General features: G+C 38.6%; 1 protein-coding gene across 3 annotated transcripts in view; it reads right to left on the reverse strand.

Moving 5' to 3' along the window:
* The window catches only part of IGF2R (insulin like growth factor 2 receptor), a 60,675-nt gene that overhangs the window by 16,384 nt on the left and 21,260 nt on the right, over positions 1 to 23,031 (reverse strand). For 2 of the 3 annotated variants that reach the window (XM_085307426.1, XM_085307427.1), the window contains exons 9-34: positions 22,822 to 23,002; positions 21,911 to 22,014; positions 21,364 to 21,528; positions 20,905 to 21,045; positions 20,416 to 20,562; positions 19,414 to 19,545; positions 18,596 to 18,743; positions 17,218 to 17,395; positions 16,562 to 16,677; positions 15,970 to 16,132; positions 14,244 to 14,423; positions 13,106 to 13,207; positions 12,299 to 12,400; positions 11,498 to 11,672; positions 10,162 to 10,329; positions 9,440 to 9,583; positions 8,570 to 8,748; positions 8,134 to 8,221; positions 6,767 to 6,973; positions 6,247 to 6,377; positions 5,427 to 5,524; positions 4,485 to 4,621; positions 3,756 to 3,946; positions 2,995 to 3,121; positions 2,480 to 2,602; positions 982 to 1,244 (exon numbers count right to left, since the gene is read on the reverse strand). In XM_085307426.1, coding sequence (XP_085163552.1) covers positions 982 to 1,244; positions 2,480 to 2,602; positions 2,995 to 3,121; positions 3,756 to 3,946; positions 4,485 to 4,621; positions 5,427 to 5,524; positions 6,247 to 6,377; positions 6,767 to 6,973; positions 8,134 to 8,221; positions 8,570 to 8,748; positions 9,440 to 9,583; positions 10,162 to 10,329; positions 11,498 to 11,672; positions 12,299 to 12,400; positions 13,106 to 13,207; positions 14,244 to 14,423; positions 15,970 to 16,132; positions 16,562 to 16,677; positions 17,218 to 17,395; positions 18,596 to 18,743; positions 19,414 to 19,545; positions 20,416 to 20,562; positions 20,905 to 21,045; positions 21,364 to 21,528; positions 21,911 to 22,014; positions 22,822 to 23,002 — 3,890 coding nt within the window. The remainder of the gene's footprint in view (positions 1 to 981; positions 1,245 to 2,479; positions 2,603 to 2,994; positions 3,122 to 3,755; positions 3,947 to 4,484; positions 4,622 to 5,426; positions 5,525 to 6,246; positions 6,378 to 6,766; positions 6,974 to 8,133; positions 8,222 to 8,569; positions 8,749 to 9,439; positions 9,584 to 10,161; positions 10,330 to 11,497; positions 11,673 to 12,298; positions 12,401 to 13,105; positions 13,208 to 14,243; positions 14,424 to 15,969; positions 16,133 to 16,561; positions 16,678 to 17,217; positions 17,396 to 18,595; positions 18,744 to 19,413; positions 19,546 to 20,415; positions 20,563 to 20,904; positions 21,046 to 21,363; positions 21,529 to 21,910; positions 22,015 to 22,821; positions 23,003 to 23,031) is intronic. The other variant, XM_085307428.1, reaches the window with a different exon arrangement.

Raw genomic sequence — 23,031 nt, forward strand, 5'->3', positions numbered from 1 at the left:
TCTAGGTCACTGATGAAGTTGAACAGGATGGGACCCAGGACTGAGCCCTGGGAGACGCCGCCAGCCACATGCCTCCAACTGGACTCCATGCCACTGATGGCAACCCTCAGAGCTCTGCCTTTCAGCCAGTTTAGACAGTCATTCTCTGCACAAGTATTTGAAGTAGCAAGAAAATTTTTGACAGAAGTAGCTAACAAAGCTTTCTTCACRTGACCATTTCACTTAAGGAAGCCCAAAGCATGACTGAGTTCAAAGCAAGATTGCACTGATTCACAAAGGTACTGTTCAGGTGCTATTAAGAATTAACCTGAACTTAYCCTATAGCTCAGGGAATACTAACTTAAGCCATTTAACCTTACACTCCTACCTTTTGCTGGCTTTTACTGTGTTCCCACTACCAGTAACAGCCTAACCAGCTAAAATAAGAGCAGCTCAAAGTTTTGTCTGCAATACCAGTTGGCCTAAAGTTTACTAAATAAATACATCACAGCATACCTTACAGGGCAAAGGCAGATTCTAAACTCATGCTATCAAGATTGATCAAATCACGTACAGTACTGAGCAAACCTGATCCCATTTGCCTGGCCTCTAGATACTCGCTTGGAAACAAAGTAGACTTAGGCACAGATCTCCATCCTCAGCTCAATCTAACCTCAACCACTGTGTTGGAGAATCTTAACCATGAACCTCCCCAAATCAGCCTAAGGCTTCCATTTGAGTTAAGCAGATTCACAGAAAGGTTGATCTAAATAGTTAAGCATTAACTTGCTCGCTACATTCACCAGAAATTTTGACCAGTAYTACTCGTCTCTGCTGCAGAAGTCCCATTGAAGAAAAGATTGAGAACTTCTGTATTAATTTGGGTCCTCTGCTACAGAAAGTGTCTTGACGCTCAAGAGTTTTAAAACATACATTGCTACTATGCCTAAACCACTGGAAACTTAGTCCCACAGAAGAATGTCTTCTAGAAGTAGTTCTTACCTCTTCCTCACAAGCCAAGGAAGTATGCCAAGAGAAGTAGTTAGTGCATGTCTGCTCATCAAGGGACAGAAAAACAGGCCAGCTACCATCTCCTGCATCAGACTTGCAAACAAAGCTGAAATAGCTTTTATGCTTCAGTTCAGGGTCTGCAGGGCAAGGATCTCCATCTTCATAAACAAGCTTTAACACTTGATCTTCGTAAGTTAAAGTTTTATTTAATTTTCCAGCATTAATTGTTTTTGAACCACTAGTGATGCAGACACCTTAAGTGTAAACAACAAAAAAAGACAAAGTAAATCAACCACCCTTCCAAATTATACTAAACAACTACCTTACATGATCTTTGCATGAAACAGGATGTCTAAAGGAGAAAAGCAATTTTTTCCAAATCCCCCCCAATTTTTTTTTTTTTTCCTTTTCTCCTCTAACTTAGCACAGTAATACAATTTTAAACATTTCTGCCAGGACAAGTGATCAAACATTTCTACAACATTCCTTTAAATAGTATAAAGTAACACACATAAATTGTAGAAGTTTTTTTCCCTATCTTCCTCCCAACCCCCTCCAATCCTGAAAGGAAGGAAAGTTAAGTTTTATTCTCCATTTATTTTCCTAGGAAAGGCTATTTCACTCTAACTATTAAACTGAGCTGCACTGAAACACAGTCCAAATACTGTTTTTTCCAACTTCGTTAAAAAGTTGAATGTATGCTAYATATGCTTTAAACTATACATGTTTAGACAACCGCAAAGCATAGTTTTCTGTTATGTCTCTGAAAACTAGGAGACTAATGCTAAATCTCAACCAAGATTATATATAAATTTTATTGTTGCCTCTAAAAATCAAATCAATACAGTATTTTCTCRTAAATATGCAAAAGGTAATCTTGTAAATTCATGTGATAGCCTTAYCCTAGCACTTAAAAATGCTTAAATATTGTCTCATATTCATTTGAGAGAAGGACCATCCAACCTGCCATGACCAGCAAGAAATTTAAAGTACAAGTTAGCTTCTAGTGAAGTTTCAGAAAGGTCTAAAACAGAATAAAACGCTACAAGAGTTGGCAAGGGGTTGAAGTGCGAACGTAAGCCTGAACATAAATGCACTATAGCAATAGGTCACTATACATCAATGTTTGCATCCTCTGCCCACTCCAGTTATAAGCTCATACCTTACTCCCTTTTGATAGTAGCCAAGGGGTGCAGCAGTAGCGTCTACAGTTTTGTCTTCAAGGTCCRTATGAATACCCACCAATTCACATAAAGTGAACACAAAGTAAGCCCACTTAAGGTTAGGAATTGAATGATATGAATAATTGCTCCATTTCTTAGAATATTTTTAGATTTTTAGTTGATTCAACCACACAACTGTTTTCTTCACTCTGTCCGTGTTTTCAGTAAAACCTGCCTCTTAAATTTTACAGTAGACTAGAGCATAAGTAGTTCCACAGATACTCTATTGCCTGCGATTACAGTACCAGACAGGATGAGATGCTTACCAGCTCCATTAGCACATGAACTTTTAGTTTCAGCACAGACATTCAACTCAATTTTTCTGTTGTGTAAATCATAGATCATGTAGCCAGACTCTCGTTTCAGTGATGTCAAATCAAAGAGATGGCCTGCAGGCAGATCAGAGAATAATTCAATCTTTTTGCAGATTCAAAGTCAAGATTTGTTTTAAAAGCTTTCAATAACTTCATTTAGTAGCAAAGTCAACCAGCCTCTCTAGCCTGCTAACTTATGAATTCTTAACTGTCTAGCTTTGTTAGAGGTAAAAACTAGTTTCAGGACAGTGATATAGCAAACTCCCTACACAGACCATTTATTTTTCAAAGGGCAACACAGTAGTACCTTACAAGATATTTCTACCCACCAGCTTGTTAGTCACTATACAGAGGTGATCTGCCACACTGCTCTTCTATAATAACCCCCTCTCCCCAAGATGAGGAATGCAGTAGTGCTGCTCCCAGCAGCCTCTTCTGCACATAAAACTCACATGTCCTTTCCTTACCTGTTGCAGGATTGGTTACCCGGCAGTCATTTTGCACATTGCTTTTAAGAGGACACGCAGCAGCCGTGAACCATAAGAAGGTATATTCACAATCCTCAATGGCCGTTATAAGTTCTGGCTTTGATTCCTAAGTATGAATCAATAGAGAGCTACATATCTACAAAGTGATAAAGTAAGATTTCATGCTACAGGGTTGCCCCTGAGCTTTTAGTTCAGTTCAAATGCCATTCTTAGGACTTTTCATATCCCACCCTGCTCCAGTGAGTTAACTCAAATCTACAGTAATTAACTGAGGCTACTTCGTACATACAAGACAGCACAGAATCATTGTCAAGAACAATAAAACTGTTAGGACAGTCTACTTGGGCAACAAAAGGCCCAAAAGGTGAAGGGAAGACATCTTATCAAACAGATTTAATGTCAAGGCACACAGACGTGTAACCGAGAGTAAAAAAACTACACGGTCAGTAGCATTATTTATTGCTCTAAATTCCTCTTAAGGTATTCATTTTTTAAATAGACAAATTGAAGATATTACAAATGCACAGTCCGCTACCACAGATTTTATTCAAGCAATTTCTTACAAACTGCTCAACTAAAGTTCAGGTCCTCTACCCCACACTCTGCTCATAAGCTCCCTCCCATCCACTGACAGACAACTAGGTTGGAAATGCGTATGAACTGTTCATCATTCTCCCCGAAACACACTAATGCATACAACTCATAAAAAGGCAAAAATCTRCCAGCAGGACCACACTTACAATTCTGTTTTCATCACATTTAAGGCGCAATATTGTTGTTTTCTTGCGAATTTTATCGGGGCACAGCTCTCCATTAACATACTTCAGAATAGAAATGCCATTTTCCCAGCGGGGACCATCAGCTACTTCTCCAAGACTTGTACATTTTGCACCATCCACAACAGAGACAGCAGCATCAGAAGGACAGGATCCTATGCAGACGAACAAATAAATCTTAACTCCATGTGTTAAGACTTTCCTGCCTGGAATAAAATTCTATTACTACACTTCTGGGTATGTCATGACTGATCTGTCTTCAAGCWACCCTCTAAACCATACCCACAGTGCTTTTTTCAAAAACACAAGTGTCAGCAGCCACCTCACTTCACTCAAGGCCATGCCCAAAGCGGTGGCAGCTACTACTAGGGTACTCAGGCATCCACTGCACAAAAGTGGGGTCAGTCTCAGAAGATGCCATAGACAAAAATTCAAGGTATCTTGCTTCAAAAATGATTTTAGATCTAGGAGTTATAACTGACTTGGAATCAGGAGAGAAGAGCTAGAGTGCTGAAGCTGTCATAGGAGACATTCTAGCCTTTCCTTGCTACTCAGATGACAACTCCTTCCACATGACAACTCCTTCCACATACTTTGCTTCATAGTCTTTTACTCGGAACAATAAGTAGCACCACTGTTCTATCATTCAGCTCCTCTAGCCACAGCTAGAATATATTTTTATTTTGTTCTTACGTGCAGCACCATATGGCACTAAGGATGTGCAGACATTAATGTAGTATTTTTGTGTAGAAGCAGATAGAGCAATAGCCTCCCAATTCTCTCTATGCCTTGTCAGAGACGAAAGATCATAGAAGTTTCCTTCATTGTCCCTGTAARAAGGGCAGTAAAAAATTTAAATGAAAAGGCATTAAAAAGTCTCTTAAATCTAGTAGCTTAAACACTGTAACTTACAATAAAGTTAAATGTAAGTAACTCTACAAAGTACCACACTGGATAAGAAGTCTACACCAGTCCCATCACTTCCCCAAAACTTCAAATTCAGTAGAGAAATCACTGCTTCAGCCAACTCACAGTAACTGTCAATGTGCACACAGCCTACAGCCAATGCAAGGGAAAATTCAACTTGTCACTGAAGCATGCAGTCTTTCAGTGCATGCCAAGCGCAATGCACAGTTATAGTAGACTGTTTTACCTTAGGGTAGAAACTTATCACCATGCCACAGTCAGTTATTAGCTGCATTTGACCTTGTCTATTTAAACCTTAATGAGCTAATACTTAGTCTTGACAATAGTAGATAACCTTTTCCCCAGCATAACCTTGTTTGATGAAAGTTCCAGGCAGACAGCAATAGTATTCTTGTTTGAATTAGTTAAATAGTAACTAAACACTTGTAACAAATATATTCAAAGTTCAACCACCAATAACTCCCCCCATGCAGTTCACTTTCATACTGTCTTTGAGTATTTTCTAAGAATTAGTGTTTTTCTTTGGTCAAATATTACATTTGCATTATAAAAATATGCTTAAAATATATTAGCACTGAATACTAGGTTATCTGGTAATTGGCTATGTCAAAACAATAGCCAAAGTGGCAGCTTTGCACTGAATTGCAATAAGACTGTTTCTTTTGGTCACCACACAGTCCCAATTTAAATTATAGAAACTAGACTTACTTGTAGGAACATTCAGTAGATTTAACAGGTGGGCAGGCATACTGCGTGTGCCATTCAAACATGTATGTGCAGTCTGGAGTTTCTTTCAAAAACATTGGCTGAAAGAAAAAATATTAAGAAATTTACTTCTCACTTAAAYATATGAGAACTACCAAGAAGTCTCAGTCTTCCCGCTAAAAAGATTCAGGAACTTGTATTTACATATTCTTAGAGAGGTACCATGTCTCTGATCAACTGAAAGTATGACTTCTTCCAAACCTAGGTTTAGTCACATGCACACTTCAAGTAACAGAGCAACATTAGGAGCCACTGCTGCCTCCATGAAGTCACGAGGGRGAAGAGTAGAAGTAACCCTACACATCACTAAGAACAGGAAGGAAAGCTCAAGAACAGAGAGAGAAATACTAAAAATGAAGAGTAACTACCTTATTTTGTTCTGACCATGTAGTACCTGTTCTCCTGCAGATTCATCCTCTTAGCTTGTACATTTTACAAAAGGACTGCTCTTACTTCTGAGAGACTATCCCTTCTCAACATCTGAAAGGGCTTTGCTAACTATAGTTATCCCTTAAAAGAATAGCATACTACAGCTTTCCCAAGGCATGGGGAAGGTACTTTCCATAAACAGGAAATTCAAACTACCATTTGGTGATGATTCTATTATCTTACAGGAACTTCCTATCTACAGCCTATATCTGCAAATGATTAGGCAGTCCTCAGAGAAAGCTAGTTTGTGTTCTTCACYTCACCCTCCTATACATTAAATGAAGGGCAACCCTGAAGGACGGTATGTACACAAAGTGTGTGTTCTGAAACTAACCTCTGATGTAGTCTTGTCACAGTAGAATAATATAGCTGTTGAACGTTTGTATATTTTGTGACATTTTTCTCCACTGGTATAATTTATCATTATTAAACCATTTTTGAAAGTCAGTTTCTCTGTAGCCAAGCCTAAAAGAAAAAAACTGAAAAGATTAAACAGCCAATCCAATATATGCACAAGTGYGTATAAAGCATCTGGCAGCAGAGTTACAAGGATTTCTTTAACGCATACAATAAATAAAGTGGATGCGCAAGTGCTGATAGAAAGACAGACTTTAAAGTTGAGATGTAGTTATTTAGTGAGAACTACTCCAGTACAGTACGGTTTGAGTGAAGTTTTAAAGTGCGCAACTAACAATACCCATAAAGCTCTACTTGTATGTGAAGCAAAAGTGCTGAGGTGCTTCATCTCATGAGATAAGAAGGAACAAGGGTGTAACTGAAGCTACTGCATGATACAAGGAGTTCCTGCCCATCCTCCCACTCTTCAAGTTCCTTCCCAAATTCAAGTGCTGTACCTGCTACTTTCCTGAAAGTACTGTCCGTCTTCTTTACTTGGCATGATGACACAGCTCGAAAATCTGGTTTGCAAAACTCTGTTATCTCTCCACAGACTCTGAAGTAGTAGTCATACTCATCTGTACTCACTTTTATGTCCTTATCGGAAAGCGGCTTCAGATTATAAACATGACCGTATCTTGGATCTTTTACCTGGCAATTATCTCCTTTAAAGAAAAGTTAAAGATTTGAAACAAAATGTGGTATCTACAAACTATGCTGTGTATGCTTAGAAAATTAAATCTTCTTGGCATGACCAAGATCACAAAAAAGATTAGTCAGCACTTTAGGGGCATGACACTAGAACTTTTAGGCCAGCTAAGCAGCTTGTTTGAGGAAGTCCTAAGATCTCGAACAGTGAGACTAAGCTACAAAACAGAGCATTTCTTTCATAATTGCCACTAAAGCGAGAGGCAAAAAATTACACTGGAGTTCAAAAATAATCTCAAACTAACCTCACAGGTTCTTCCCTCACCATGGCTGAAGCTTAAGGATAGACCCAGAGATACTAAGTCCAGCACTTGCTTAATCATCTGGAAAGAACAGTGAGGTCACAAGACAATAAAAATTTGTGCTAGGTAGGAAAGGAGGATATCGCCTTTAACTGTTATAAAGTCTGCTAAGTTAACAAATAATTGATCAAATGAATTGTCAACTACAGCTTAAGGTAGTTTTAAGGGTCTAGTTGACTGATGCACAGCAGTAACTTGCTACTAATCTAACCTTCAGTTTTAAAGTGACCCTTGGTTCAGTATTTTGAAGCTCTTATAAAACCATCAGGCTGTATCGCATGCTTTGCTCAACTACCTGTTGAGTTCATCTCAATTAAGAGTCAGAATTTCAGTTTCGTTCCMATCTAAGAGTCAACTGATTCCCTCTTGCATATCCTAGAGTCAACTATAAACTCTAATTGATACTCTCCTCTCTGATCTCTCTTCTATCATCTAATAAGGGTCAAGTTCACACTATACCTTCCTGTCTTCAGCAGAGAACATGGAATGACCAGCAGGCAAAGGATCAATCTTGTTTTCATAAAACCCAGTGCTTGTTGAGATTTACAAGCCACTAGTAAGTCTGTCTGCAATTTCCCAAAAGTAGCACTGTGATTTGATTACTGCTTTCATCTTTCCACAGATAGGGAAGTCCCTTTGCCTATTATCCTAAGTGCATTTTTAAGGTTAGATGTGCAGCTTCACTTGACTATGATTCAGAAAAGCCTCTTCTTCATAAGTCAGCAATTTTTCAAAAAGATTTGCAGCGTAGGAAAGTCTAATTTCAGTATTTCTTGTGCAGATTTGCTTGATACTTTAAAGCAAAATATGTTTACCTTCTGCTTTGTGAACAGGACAGGCTGCCAAGGTTCTCCAAATAAATACAAACTCACAGTCATCCTCTTGCTCAAACACTGGCGATCCCTACAGAAAAGCCACATAAAGCTTACTAGTAATTACATTGCAAGTTTCAAAAGAGACAAGTCTTTTTAAACATACATGCAATTTAAAAACTTTATCAACAAATTTCAGTACTCATTTTGAGCAGAGTGTCACTTTTGGTGGATAACAGAATTCTACACTATAAAGTCAGTGTTGTGTTCGAAGCATCAAGAAAGTGGTTGTACGGAAAGACAAGCGAAAAGCCTACACATAAGATACTGCTTTCTAGAAAAATCTTCCTAATTCCAAGGGAAAAATAAAACTATGTCTGCTTTAATATATTAAGTCCATGCTCTTAGATCCTTAATAGCTATAGGCACTGAAAGTTACCATTGTTTGATCACACTGGAAGATTATACGTGTAGAATAACGTTGATTATCTTTGCATGTGTCTCCATTCAAGTAAATAATGCTTAATGACCCATCAGTAGCAGCTTGAGGATTTATCTGAATGACACCAAGGTTCTTGCTTTTATTAGCATATTTCACACAAGATCCTATGGCACCACCTACAGGAATAAAAAATAAATAAATAAATAAATAAAAAACCTTTAGTTCAAAGTTTTGACAGCTTAAGAGTTAACTTTATCATAAGGTAGTATAATGGAGTTGTTTCAGGAGAGCTTTGAACATTAAAATAGGCTGGCTCAAACACTTGAAGCAGAACACAGTTTTCAAAGTGTAGCTAGAGTCATCGCAGGCCTAAAGCCCTTGAGAAGAATAAATCACTKCCCTGTATTCGCTGGACTTGTTAGAAATGCACTTTAACTTACCTGCTCCCATAGACTGATCAAATGCTAGAACAGCAGGTTAAGTAAACTAAACAAGCTAGAGCCACAATAAGATGTTGCAAGTTTTTCAATTCAGGTTCCATTACAAGCTAGGAAGTTCAACAACATTTAACTTTCTCCCATTTCCTGAAGAGTTAGGATACTAGCAAATACTGCCTTCATATTTTCCCGCAAATGCCTTCCTACATTCTCAATATGCAAGAGTCATGATATTGGGACTGCTTTTCATATGAGTTTGTGGCGCCTTATTTTAGCCTTATACAGACCTTGCATAGAATACAAGGTATGTCAARCTCAGCAACTTAGCAGGCAAGATGCAAGAAATTTCATTAAAATAACCTGAGTTTTGCCATTCTGCCTAGAAGGTATTGCACCAGAAGCTCTAAGACGTGCCTCCCACTCGGCTTACCAGGGCATCCAGGCACATAGGGTAAAGGTTTGCAAACATTCAAGAAGAACGTTTGCTTCCTTGCATCCTTTGAAGTGTCTATAGCAATCCACGGCTCATTCTCTTTGCTCAAGTCACTTAAGTCATACTCATTGCCAGCAGCATCTGAAAGATATGTGGTGCATACAGTAAGTTGCAACACCACTGTTAGATAATTGCAGCAGTATTGGGTTTGAAATGGTACAAGTTTGAATGAATGTGTATCCATCAATGAMAGTCTGTTTTTCAGAACAGCATTGTACATCCATAGAAGGTACTGTTTCTACAGAAAGTGTCAAAAACAAGAGAACAGATTTCCCTTCACAATTAGGGATTTACGTTGCTACCACAAGTACTACTCCACAGTTCACAGGTACATTTTTGCACAGGCCAAATACCAGTTTAACACATCTTGTTCAGGGTTGGACTGAAGCAGCACCTGGTCATAGTTAAGGATTACAATTTTTCAAAGTAGGTATGGATGTGCACAAGAAGCCTAATATGTTCAATATTAGCTTTTTACCTATTTTCTAAGCTTAAGTTTTGCTCCAAAACAACTACTACCTCATCTCCTTCTCCAAGCATTTTCAGGAAAGACATTCTAAATCTCCATCTGAAACTCCTCCATTCATAAGAGCTCATACTCTTCTGCTAATCCCTTCACAATCTGTTACTTGGGACCCACCCAAATTCTATGTACTTACCTGTAACTTGGCAATCTACAGGAGCAGGAGCACAGGCCAGAGCTGTGTGAAACTCAAAGAAAGTATCATGGATGTTCAGTGCACTGTTTATYTCTTCACGCACAAATTTAAGCTCTCCAGGATATGAATCATTACAAATGAAAGTCACTGTGAATGTGTCAGATGTCCCTGTAAAACAAACACTCAGCTAGCGCTGGCTCATTCAGGGATATTTGAACTGAAGCTTAAGTTTTAGCTTTAAAGTTTTGTAATAGCTTTTATGACAAACTGCTTGAAGRAAAACTCTACCTTATGATTTAAGTATCTTTTTTTGACCTGTAAGAACTTAAGCCTTCTTCAGAGACCTGGGCTAAAATGGCTAGCTACTACAACTGACTCTTCTACAGGAGACTAGAATGCCTTGATAAATTTCAAGACCATAATTACATCCACTGAAATGCCTTTGGTCCAATGTACATGAAGATCCAGAACACTTGTAAAAAAGACACTATCCGAGGAGCATATGGAAGTTTATATTTGTCACTGACATATCCTAGAGTACTTAAAAGTATAGAAACTCTCAAAGATACATGACAGCTCAGTCACCCGTTCTATGCTGTACACTTGGTGCTAAAACATCACAGCTGGGCAAAGGGCATTAAATACCAAAACAAGCTGTACAGAAGAACATCCAGCAACATCTAAGGTTCCTGGATCTGAAACCCACTTTTCCTAAAACTTTTCTTTGTTAAGTAGCCATATGCCTTTATGTAAAAGCTCAGTTTCATTCCAATCGGACAGCATAAATTGTTCTAATTGTTCAGCAAAAGCTGAACATCATGTTTTTCAAACTTTTTGCAAAAAAAGATTTAAATTCAAAGTATATATGAGATACTACAACATCTACTCAAGAAATTCAAGCTAACAGTATATGCTGTTCCATATCTGAAAGATCATTTTTCAATGAGACAAGTTTAGAGAGTTATTCATGAAAATCTCAAAACACTGAGACTTCATTTGGAAAAAAGAGTTCATTTTGCTTGTTTTCCCAAACCAATTAACCTTTTCTCCACGCAGAGAGGACCTTTTCTTGCTAAGTAAATTAAAAGTATCTTGTGTTGTACTTGGTCCATTTCCAAAAGTTTTGAAATACACTTGTATTAGAGAAATTTGAACAGTTTCCATTCCACATGAAGATTTAGTTCATTCCTAGAGTTTTTACACAAGCTAGCTTAAGTGACTAATGTCAAACCCAGTCAGTTTTATCGCATGAATTGCAATAGGAGGAATGAAGACAGTTTACAGAAAGCTAGTACACTGTCATTGTGAAASTCCAGTGCATGCTTCCTGAGCTCACCTGATTGCACATTAAGAGGACCTCTATAGGTAAGAGTTAGAAACCCTTCAGCAGATAGGTACAGGGTTTTGTCCAATTCCACAATCCTCACTGATGTCAGGTTTTCTGCTTCACATCCAGCAGCTGGTTTTTCATTGATTTTACCACAGTCTGGCATGGGTCCACAAATGTTTAGCTAAAAGTTTTGGAAAAAAAATGGGCATGAACAGTAATAATTGTGTTAAAAAGACTAGGCTTGCATAGCCGTTTCTACAGCAACAACTCATTCATCAAGAAAACTTCAAACAACATGAAACACCTCTCACTTCTAGACTGCAAGACAGCCAGCTATACAAGAACAATATTCTTAGCTTTCAATTTACGGTGCCTACACATTCTCCCCACTAAGTTCAGGATGTAGTTTAGCAAGTTCATTTTTAGACTAAAACCTCTATGGCAGTACCTGTGGACAGCCCAGGAGTAATCAGACATGTAGGTCAGATTAAGACGACTGATCAGGACAGATTATTTCCCTTTCTAGGCTTACACCATCTCATGTAGCATCAGCAGATAAACTAGTATGATGCAGAGTCCATAATTGGAAAACCATTCACAGTCTTACCTTTCCCAAAAACCAGAAGGTAGAGATTTAAGACCATTGGGCATGGGGAAGCACACACACACACACACCTCAATTCTTCCCCCTAGTACAGAGCTTTCTACCTACTTAAATTTCCTAAGAGGATTTAATCAAAGCTCTGTTTCATCAGCTAAGACTGGAAAAAATGCAACAGCATCACTCTGTACAACTAGAATYCTTACCATGAATTTCTTGCCAATGCCACTAGCCATGTAGCCTTTTTTATTAGCTAATGGCTGCAGATTGAACAAAAAGCCACTGTTTGGATCTCGCACAGAACAGGACTGCAAAGAAAAGGAAGGGAAAAAAAGATTATTTTTCTCCATCCCCATTTCTTCTTGTTTAAGTTCTACTACCTCTAACTTGTTCAAAGTGCCAAGGTAGTGATTAATACATATAGCTATCCTATGTGCCAAGCAACAACTTGATTAAGGCAACCAGAACATAGCTCCAGTAGTAGCAACACCTTATTCAATTCTTTTGCATTGTTGTTCATCAGCATCAGCAACGTGCCAATACGCCAAAGTACAATTTAGCTGGCTTCATTTACCAGGTTAGCAAAGAGCAAGAGAGTTTCAAATGAGGACTGTTTTCAAACTAATGTGACTGAGATCTATAAAGTAGAAGGAAGTGAGTAGCTCTATGTARAAATAAGTAAGCCTCATTCAATGGACCTATATATGAACAAGGACAATGAAAATCCTTACACACACACTCAATTCTATTAGTAGCCTTCTAATGAAGGCTACTAATGCCATTGCAAGTTGTTCTCTTGAGAGAACAGCTGAGAAAGACCTTGGTCAGAGGTTATGTATTTCATGAACACTTTATGAAGAAAGCATGAAGGCATCATAAAACTGATTATCACGATCAACTTCAGATTTTGCTGTAGTCTATTCTCCCCAAGAGTCATTTAAATGCTGCAAGCAGGAGTGCTACAGAAAACAGCATRTAGAGACTATGAATACAATTGTCTCCCCTCTTCTCACCTGAGAATCATCTTTTGTTTTCTTGATTGGACAAGCAGCTTCAGTTTCCCATAAGAAGGTTGCCACACATTCCTGAATAGCTATAAAGCGTGGGCTGCTACTCTGGAAACAGAATAAACCAGAATCAAGACAAATAAGAACCAACATGTTCTCACCTTTGAGATTCTCCTTTATAAGCAGTTGTCACTATTTTTCTAAAAGACTTCACTACCAGCATGTATTTGATTTAGATGTACAATTTCCATCTCACTTCCCCTCCTCCCTCTTCTGCAAAACAGAACTGAACACTTCGTCTAGCTAAATACTTAGCATGTCAATAAATTCTAAGAAATAACATACTGAGTTTAGACGTGCATAACCAGACCCCGATTCAGTCTAAGCTTTGGAGAGTTTCAGGGCTTAATATATAGCCCACTGAAGGAAGAGAAGCAGAATGGAGAAAAAAAGAAAAAAGTCAAGCAAGTGACAACAGCATGTTAGCCAATTTTCACAGTAGTGTTAAGTTATATACAACTTCCAGTGTTTTCAGGCAAAAGCAATGCTGCAGTTTAACTGCTGCGAGTCACAGATCTTTACCATACCTCTCAGGATGAAGATCAAGTGACTGAGAGGAATACCTGCAACTCTACATATCAGCAAAAAAGTAGTCTAGGTATGTTTGTCCAAAAGTCCCCTCAATCTGAACTTCAGTATACGAAGCTGAATCAGCTAAAGCTTTAAACATATAACAACTCACTCAAAAATCAGCAAGCCGCAGAGATACAGAATCTAAGTCTGCAGATTCACTTTACAATGTTCTTTCTCCTGAGGGGGTCTGCAATGGATGCATGTATAATTCTGCAGCTAAGTTCAAGTCYCCATGCATTTCTCATGCTAATTAGACCAATCTGAAAATATCACTGTCATCTAGTTTAAAAACTAACAGTTTTAGTGATTGTAGCCATTGTGCTAATTTTATGATGAAAGAGTCGGACACCTCTCTGGCATCTAAGTCAGCTTTGTTTTTCATCTCCATTTTAAGTGCTCAGGAAGTCTCCCCTGTGAAAAACAACCTACTCAAATACCTTCATGTAACTTCATGTTATATGACAAAGCCTGCTACAATAAAGTAAAAACTGGAAAAAAAAATTGTCCTTACAAGAGTGCCTCTGGAACAGGTGAAGTGGATGGTGGTGGTGTAAGAAGCTTTCTGTCCTTCAGCATTGATGCATACAGAGCCATTTGTGTAAGTTAGGGAAATGTGACCACGTCTTTCAACTACCAGTTCTTTGCTGGCAACACCAAGATTACTAATAGAGGTGACTTCAAAGAAAGAATCCTAGAAAAAGAAAAGTATGTCGGAGATTCTTAAACTCACATGYAAATACAGTTACAGATATAGCCAAAATAGAAAAAGCTACTTACCACAATAACATTGCTTAGAGAACTTTAAGAGTTGTGAAAGCAAGTGAGAGCTCAAGAGATCTCCTTGCATTTCTCACCCAGTCTATACTTTTCAGTTTAAAAGACAAGCTCCATAGATAATTTTGTTCTACAACAAGGTGCCTGTAGTGTCTCAGAACAGCCTCATCTTGCACCTATGAAGTAGCTGTAAGTAGGTATTTTCCTATTTTTAAGAAACTACTTTAATCATTTTAGCAATGAAGTAGTGAAATTCTACCAGTGTTGCTCTATGTGTAAAACAAGTAGCTTTGCAGAATGAGGACTAATGCAAGCCCAAACAAGGAACTACAAAAACTAATATTGAGGTCAAGTATCATGACGGTGATGCCCACATTCAGTCACTCTGATGTTCTTTTCAACACCATGGAAGAAAGGTATTCTCCCCATTTTACAAAAGGGATTAAGACATAGGTTGGTGATTTCTTTAGTAAAACTTGCCCAGTAGTCTTGAATAGGGTTGAATCCTCACCTTGAGCAAAGCATTAAGCCTGTCAGCACACAGCTGCATAACAACTTGTTACACTGCAGAGAAATACGAAAGCAGAAGCCCAAGGCCACTCCCTATCCCCCCAAACACACACATCTGCTTAATCTACTCCTCAAAGCAGAGGAAAGCTCAAAATCAGGTAGCAAGTTTTTAAACACTCTTATTCAGTTCAGTCTAATCCAGGCCTGAAGAATGAACATCGAAAAGCAGCATGTTCCAAAAGTAATGGTAGCAGTCTTGGAGACTGAAGGCTTCTCAGCTTACACAAATGTGAGCAGAGCGCTGAAGCAGGTGTCTGCAGTACTGCTTTTCATGATTAATAACTGATTTGTTAAGTGTTGCTGCAGTTGTTAGATATGACAGTTTAATAGGAAACAGGACTAAACATTTGGTTGAAACTCTCCTAAAGTTTTGTGAAATGTTCCAGATATTGCAAGTGATTACAGGTAGTATTCAAGACACTAAAAGTGTCTTCTCTATAGTAACAGGAGGCAAATGACTCAAATCCTACTTGAATTTCATCTTGTGGTTTTATGGCTCTTATTTTTAGATAATTGTGAGAAATAGTTTAACTATACATCCTTTACCAATGCGATTCAGTTCCAAAAATCGAGCAGGATACAAGAGGAAAAAGCTCAGATGCAAAACAGAGGGTGGAAGAGGCTAAAAAGACACAGCTTGTCTGCCTCACAACATAAGACAAAAGAAGCATGTTTRTAAGACACCACAGTCGTGTACTCGTAAAAAAAATTGAAGTTTTGTTTAAGAGGACAACAGCTACTAGAAGATCTATCATTCTGCATTGATTATGCCAACAGTAAGAATACCACTGTATCTTCCACCAAGGAAACTGAATTCACATAGCTATCTTGCATATCCTTAATCTCACCCAGTCAGCTAACCAAATCTGAGCTGGGATGCAAAGGCTACTCACATGATCATGCTGATATTCCATCTGACAGACTGATGCTCGTCGATCACACCCTGGCACAGCAATCAGTGGTCGACAGACATTTATGTAGTACTTCTTGCGTTCACTTGGTCTTGAGTTATCCATGGCATACCAGTTTTCACCTCTTTTTTCAGATTTCGCTAAGCTGAGTGAGAGAAAGTCCTATACTAAGATACACATACTTCATATGTTCTCTCTAGCTTTCTTAAGTCTCAAAAGAGAGCAACTACAAGCCATTACAGAAAGATAACTTTTCCCCTCATTTTTAAATGTTGCAAATAACCTCTTATTTGCTCGTAGGAAGTAAAGGAGGAGTGCAGTTAAAGTAATGAGCTTTATTAAGAAAATCAACCCAAAAATGTCAGCATGTGTCTCACAAGGCAAGTCAGAGAAATATTCTTTTAATTTCAAGATACTTCAGTTAAGATGGTTAAAACAGATGAAGTTTCTAGTGTTGTCTCTGCAGGAGATCAACTTCACCTAGTGTTAACCAGCTAGCCACCCCACAGCCATCAGTCAGAATATGGCTAGAAAAGCCAGACCCACAGAAATAAGCTCTATGGTGCTTTCATACCTTGACAAATCATATTGGTCCATGGTGTTGGGATCAGTCACAATACATTCCAGTGGTATTTCAGGACAAGCATATTCCGTGTACCATCTAAAGTTGTAGGTATACTGATCTTCTATCTAAAAACAGCACAATAGATCAGTGTGGCTTATAAAGACTACTTTGCGAACCAGTGAAGACTACTCTATGTTAAGCTTACTGTTTTCCCTTTGTTTTGGGATACACTTTCTCAGATTGATTTGCGTAGCTCTTTACCATTAACAGCTATTTCCCAGCTGCGTGACCAAAAGGTTTTCTAAAAGCAGGCCCAAAACAGCATAAGTGCTGCATGCCATGTTACTGCTTGTACCTTCTCAGAGAACATTGTTTTTTTTCAGCCAGAATTACAGAGGATCAAAAGTAATGGTAGTTTTTTGACCCAGAGGCTAAACAATAGTGAAGTGGGAACCTGGATCCAGGTCAACAGCTTGCTGCCCAGTGAGCAAGACAAGCTTTACGGCCGCAAGAAGCAATTACAYAATGACAAGAATAAGTGTTTCTCCTCACAGTCTGCACTACAGATACTGGATATCTCTATCCATGAATCTCTGCTGCACTGACTAACATTAATCATCAGGAATTAAGGATGGAGAGCCTCTTCTTCATTTGGAACTACTTACCTGATATTCAGGTTGACCTATTCCAGCCTCACGGTCACACAGGAAAGTTATAAGGGTAGCTCGCTGTGTTTTCTTCTCATCATTGTATGCTGTACCATTTTTGTAGGTCAATTGAATCAGTCCATCATAATATGACAGTTTGGAACTAGGTAGTCCCAGACTCCAGGACTGATTCTTACTAGAAAAGAAGGAGTAGACTTTGAGACTGAACAGAATTCCAATTAAATTCTCTTCAGAAGTCTTTTAAGATAGTAGACACAAATATAGTTACACAGAAAACACTAATTAGAGAAAAGAATTAAATACCATTAAACATAAGTGACTACAGGACAGAATACTACCACAAGACTAAGACATTAACAAGTGTCCTTTGAAAAAAGGAAACAAAGTTGTCCTTTGCTTAGATATTCAGGACACTAACTCCCCATTCTCCAGAGCAGTGACAGAAATACCATGTTCCCACTCTCCAGAGCAGAATTCAAATGGCAGGCATCTCATTGCTGGGCTCAAACTAGTTTCATGCAAACATGGAGAACAGCAAAGCTCTAGGTAAGTCTTCTTACTTAAGAAATCTGTCTTCACAAGCTGTTAGCTCTACATGCATCCAGCTTCAGTCTAAGAGAGGTTCTTTACTCTGATTTAATGCTGGTTCTGTCATGCCTAGTTTAACTACCCTTTCCTCAGGAGGATTTAAGGTCTGCATTGAACTCTTCCTAGCTAGAGAAGTTAACTTCAAGTGAAGTAGCAACTGCACATGTTTGCATTGTGCCACACCTCTGGCAACAGGCTGACCTGAAAACTTGGTATGCTGTACAGATACCATCTCAAACAGAGCAGCTTTGYTGGATCTCCTACAAACTAAAGAAAGTAGCACTACAGAGTGAGATTGTGCCTGCACAGCATTTCCAGTAACAGAAACATCGCTCAACACMCAAGCTCTAAGACCCTGGATTGCTTCCTCTACCGCTGCACAAGGTAACTGCTCTTCCACAGAAGCAGGCTAGTCTGAGCAGCAGTGCTTCTCTAGGCCAATAAATTCTCTGGGAAATCCAGCTGACCTTGAATTTGAGCTGTGGGTTGATCTGATATAGCTGCAGAAGTTAATCCATAGCTTTAAGCACCTATGGCTAACAAAGGGTAGCAAATGTGCACTCTCGTTAAACTCTAAGAGTTAGTTGTAAACTAAATCACATAAGTGTGCACTTTGCTTGAAACAGCTGACAGCATAATTACTATATCACCACAYAATTATCTTGCACACAAATTGCCTGAATGTATTACAGGTGGTAAAGTATTTTATGCACAAATTTTATGTCTGTGCTACACAGACTACAAATTGTGCAATATCTTATTACTGACAACAGAACTAGTTACTCACCTCTGCGTTACTTGGCATGCTGCTGATTTTGTGTGACACAACTCCTCTGGCACATGGTCGCAAACGTTTATATAGAACAAGTATTCAGTAGTATTAACCACATAGTGCCCATTTTTCTTGGAAAGCGGTGATAAGTCAAAAGAGAAACCTAATCAGGAAGACAACGTGTTATTCAGCACAAGTTCAGCAGTTCCACTTTTTCCTACCATCTCAYAGATCTTGATTTACCAGTCATGCAGCTAGTTCACCTTCCCTCTGAGCAAGTCTCCCTTCATGCAATTGTTTTTTTTCCAGAAATACTGCAACTTGGACATATTGAGAGCATATATGTTCTTACATAAAGATTTACTACAGTCAGGAACGAGTTATGTCTATTTCCCCTACACATACACACAGTATATGAATATTAAGCTCATGCTATTCTGACCTTTCATATGCATGTGGATAAGCACCTACAACATTCAGACGCAGCAGTTTTAAAATCACACAGAATAGCTGAGGTTGGAAGGGACCTCTGGAGATCATCTAGTCTAATTCCCCTGCTCAAGCAGGGTCACCTAGAGCACAYTGCACAGGATTGCATCCAGGCAGGCTTTGAATATCTCCAGAGAAGGAGAATCCACAACCTCTCTGGGCAGCCTGTTCCAAGGCTGTCACCCACAGTAAAAAAGTTTTTCCATATATTCAGCTGGAACTTCCTGTGTTTCTGTTTGACTTATGCCAAACTTGCTTCGTCCCTGCACAGCAAGATGGCTCAGTGCTATGGGAAAGGTTCTACCTCTCAAAAATCTTTCAACTTAACMAACATAAATACATACCCGCCTGAGAATCAGAGACTTGACAATTATCTCCTTCAGTTTTAGACAGGACACATGCAGCAGCAGTATACCAGTCAAAGGCATATGAACATACACCCTCAGACATTAAGATAGGAGCACTTTCTAGATCACCTGGTATAACAAGAGCAATGTGTTGAATCACAAACAGTATAGTTAGGCTACCAACAAGAACTACGAATTAAAAGCTTAGAACACTGACTCCCCTCCTACCTCCTCCCTTGCCCAGCACCAAGTGTCAAAATTAACTGTTAAACCACATCTTCACAATAGAGACTGAAGAGAACAAAAAAAAAAAAATCTTCACATGTAAAAAAACATCTCCTTCTCCCCAGGATAAGAAAAGTTTATTCAGTCATGAAGAGACTCAGCTCAGCCCCTCCCCAACTGAGTACTATTAGTATCAAAGCTGAATTTTCTTTGAGTGCTCAAACTTGGCATTTTGCTACAAAGTAACAGCTTTATCAGAAAGTAGTGCATAACCTGATTCTGTTAGCTAGCACATTCAGAGCATTGTGCTCCCTCAGGCTGAGATAAAGAACTCAGGTTTTCAATTTCTCTGGTTAAACTTACAGGCTATTATACACGAACAATTTCTATTTTTTTTTTTTAATTAAACTGCAAGTGGATTAGAGACAAAGCACACTTATTGGAAAAGAAGGTCCAAGTATCTGATCTCAATTCAGAACCAGTCTGCTCTGTAAAAATAATTTAACTTTAAACAGTTTCCATGTATTTATGGAGCTTTAAGAACTTAAGACATACCTACACCTTGTTTGGAAAAATCTGAATTTGAGACATTCAATGATCTTTATTTATATAAAAGGTGAACAGAGCTAAATAGCTGCAGTGACATTGCTATTACCCCAATAAGCAGTACAAAGAAATAAAAGATGAAGGTACATAATATTATTAGCACTTATGCCTGAGCATACTAAATCTACAGCTTTAATGACCCAGAGAACAAGATGTGGATATTCTCACCTGGTCTGCACACAAGAGTAATTACAGTTTTGATTCTTTTGTTATTGCCACAGCTGTCTCCATTTAAATAGGTAAGTTGAATATTTTCTCCAACTTTTTTAGGAGAAGAAACATATGTTCCAAGATTCTTGCTCTTGTTTTGTTTATCTGTAAAGAGATTAAATACATCACTTTTGTTTCACTGGAAAGAAGTGAAATTTACACTAAGATAATATGACCTAGCCAACTGAAAGTCAAAAGAAAGCATATTCTTCTAAGTTTGTTTTTAACCTCTCAAACTATGCAACAAAGCCAGGAGCAGAGTGTAATAGCATTTTTTTTAGTTTAGAAAAGGCTACTTACTTGCATCATTTCTTCTGGGCTGTCTGTGAGCATAGGGGAAATATGCTCATAACTATTATTTCCTGAGTGCCTTCAGTTATTCAAGGGCAGCAGCATTCCATTTACAGAGGCAGCACCAAGCTTTGAGAGAAAAAGTATGAGACTCACCCACAGCACAAACAGCAGTATCATTTGGGCAGCTGGAAGCTCTTCCTTTCTTCAGCACTTTATGGCAGACATTGATGTAATAATGCTTCCTTCCTATCTCTGAAAGGCTACTGTCCACTGCTTCCCAGTTCTGGGCTAACTCTGAAATAGAGAAAGTCATTAAGAACAAGTCGTCTTGCTTAATCATTCCAGCCTTCCACTCCAAAACACCTTTTATCACATTAAAAAACCCCACACCCCCTCACACATTTAGAACAGCTAAAGATGACAACAGCTAACGTAGTCATGAACACTGCTGCTTTCAAAAGGCACTCACTTTTGAGGAAAAAGGAATTGAATGCCACACTTGGAACACCAAAGAAAAGCAAAAGCTGACTAGTGTTCAACTAAGGAGAATTGCACAGCCATGGAGATGCACACAAATTCAGGACAGAAGTAGCAAAGTTTATACTACCATACCTGAACTGCGTATCAGAGGTGATAAGTCATAATGTTTTCTCCCATCATCAACTCTGCAAAGGAGATCTTCGTTCTCTTTAACACACGCATATTTTGTATCCCAAGTGAAAAAATAGGTGCAGTCCACTTCGCCAGTAAACACTGGAGACCCTTTACCATCATTACCTCAACAGTGAAGATAAACACAGATGTTAGGCTTCCAATACGGGAAGTGGGGGGAAGAGGAGGGGAAGAGGAGGGAAAAGTAGTGTTGAGAACTGGCAATAAGCAAACAAGAAAGCAAACTAAGTCCTGAATCTTTACTGTAGACTAAGAAAACAGGTCCTTTCATGGTTCAGGATTAGTTTATAAATCAGCATATAGAATAGGATTACTACACAACAGGTAGTACACAATCTTGCCAGCTATCAAAATTAGTGCTTACTCAAAAAAAGTTTGTGTTAACCATGGCTCAAAGCATGCATTCCTTTGAACACAAAGTCTATTAGTCTAATAAAAAGCAAGCACAGGAATCAAACCCTGAGCATAGTCAGCTTGTTACACTCACCTGCTGTTTCACTGCACTCAAAGTTTATGACGGTCATCCTCTGAAAGCCAGAACTACATGCATCCCCATTTGGATAAATTAAAGTGAGATCCCCATCAGAATATCTGAGTAAAAAGTCAGTTATAGATAGAAAAATGGGATCAAACACAATCATGCAATGTTCTCCATGTTACAGAAGCCATATTCTTGATTATTAAAGAATCAGCATTAATACTGACATTTTAACTGCAAAAAAGATTCACATCCGCAGATTTTCTTCTCACTAGTTTGTACACTGTTTCAACAGTGTTCTATRGCTCTTCCAGCTTTGGTGGAAGATCTCTTCCTTTGAGTTTATTGCATTCTATTTTTGGAGCTGGAAGAAATCATACTCCCTGGAAGACTGTTCACAGACTCATAGACAGAAAGACAGACCATGTTTGTGATAGACTTGTGGGAACTATCTGCTTTGAAATTGCAGTGTCCCAAAATGCCACTTGGAATCTTCAAATTATTAAAACCATGAAGTTCTGGACCTCTTAAGCCTTGGATACAATTACTGCACACTCTTGTGACAACACTAAGTGCCCTCCTCCAGCTGAGGATAGAACTTCTAAAATATCCAACCCTGAGGCCCCGTTGCCTCAATTCAAGGAAGGCAGGGGACAGTACAACACAATCTGCAACTCTGACACTGAAGTCAGTGAAAATTTCTTCCTTGTCTTGAGTGGTTGTTATCAACTCCCTTTGCTCCTTTGTTTACTAACGCTATCCTGGTACACTCTTAAAGTTTTTCTACACAATGCAGAGTAAAACCACTTCCATTTTGTATCATACATTGCTTACATAAAGGCAGCAGACTAGGAAATATCATTTAGATACCTAAGTACGGTTAAAGAGCCTGGATTTTTTTTTTTTTTTTWAACACATACCTTAGGGTTTGATTTTCAAATCTTCCTGCCACTTTTTGCTGCTTATTTGGAAGTTTTACTTGGCAAGATGAAACATATCCTGTGCTGTCCCTGCAGTTACCCGCAGCAGTTTTCCCACATATATTCAAGTAATAGTAATACTCCTCATTATCATCTTTGGCTAAATACGGCATGACATAACCTGAATGAGAAAGTGTTCAAAAACACAAA

The sequence above is a fragment of the Rhea americana genome, unplaced genomic scaffold (genome assembly GCF_003343005.1).
Source record: "Rhea americana isolate MKP2758 unplaced genomic scaffold, rheAme1 scaffold_258, whole genome shotgun sequence".
Taxonomy (NCBI): domain Eukaryota; kingdom Metazoa; phylum Chordata; class Aves; order Rheiformes; family Rheidae; genus Rhea; species Rhea americana.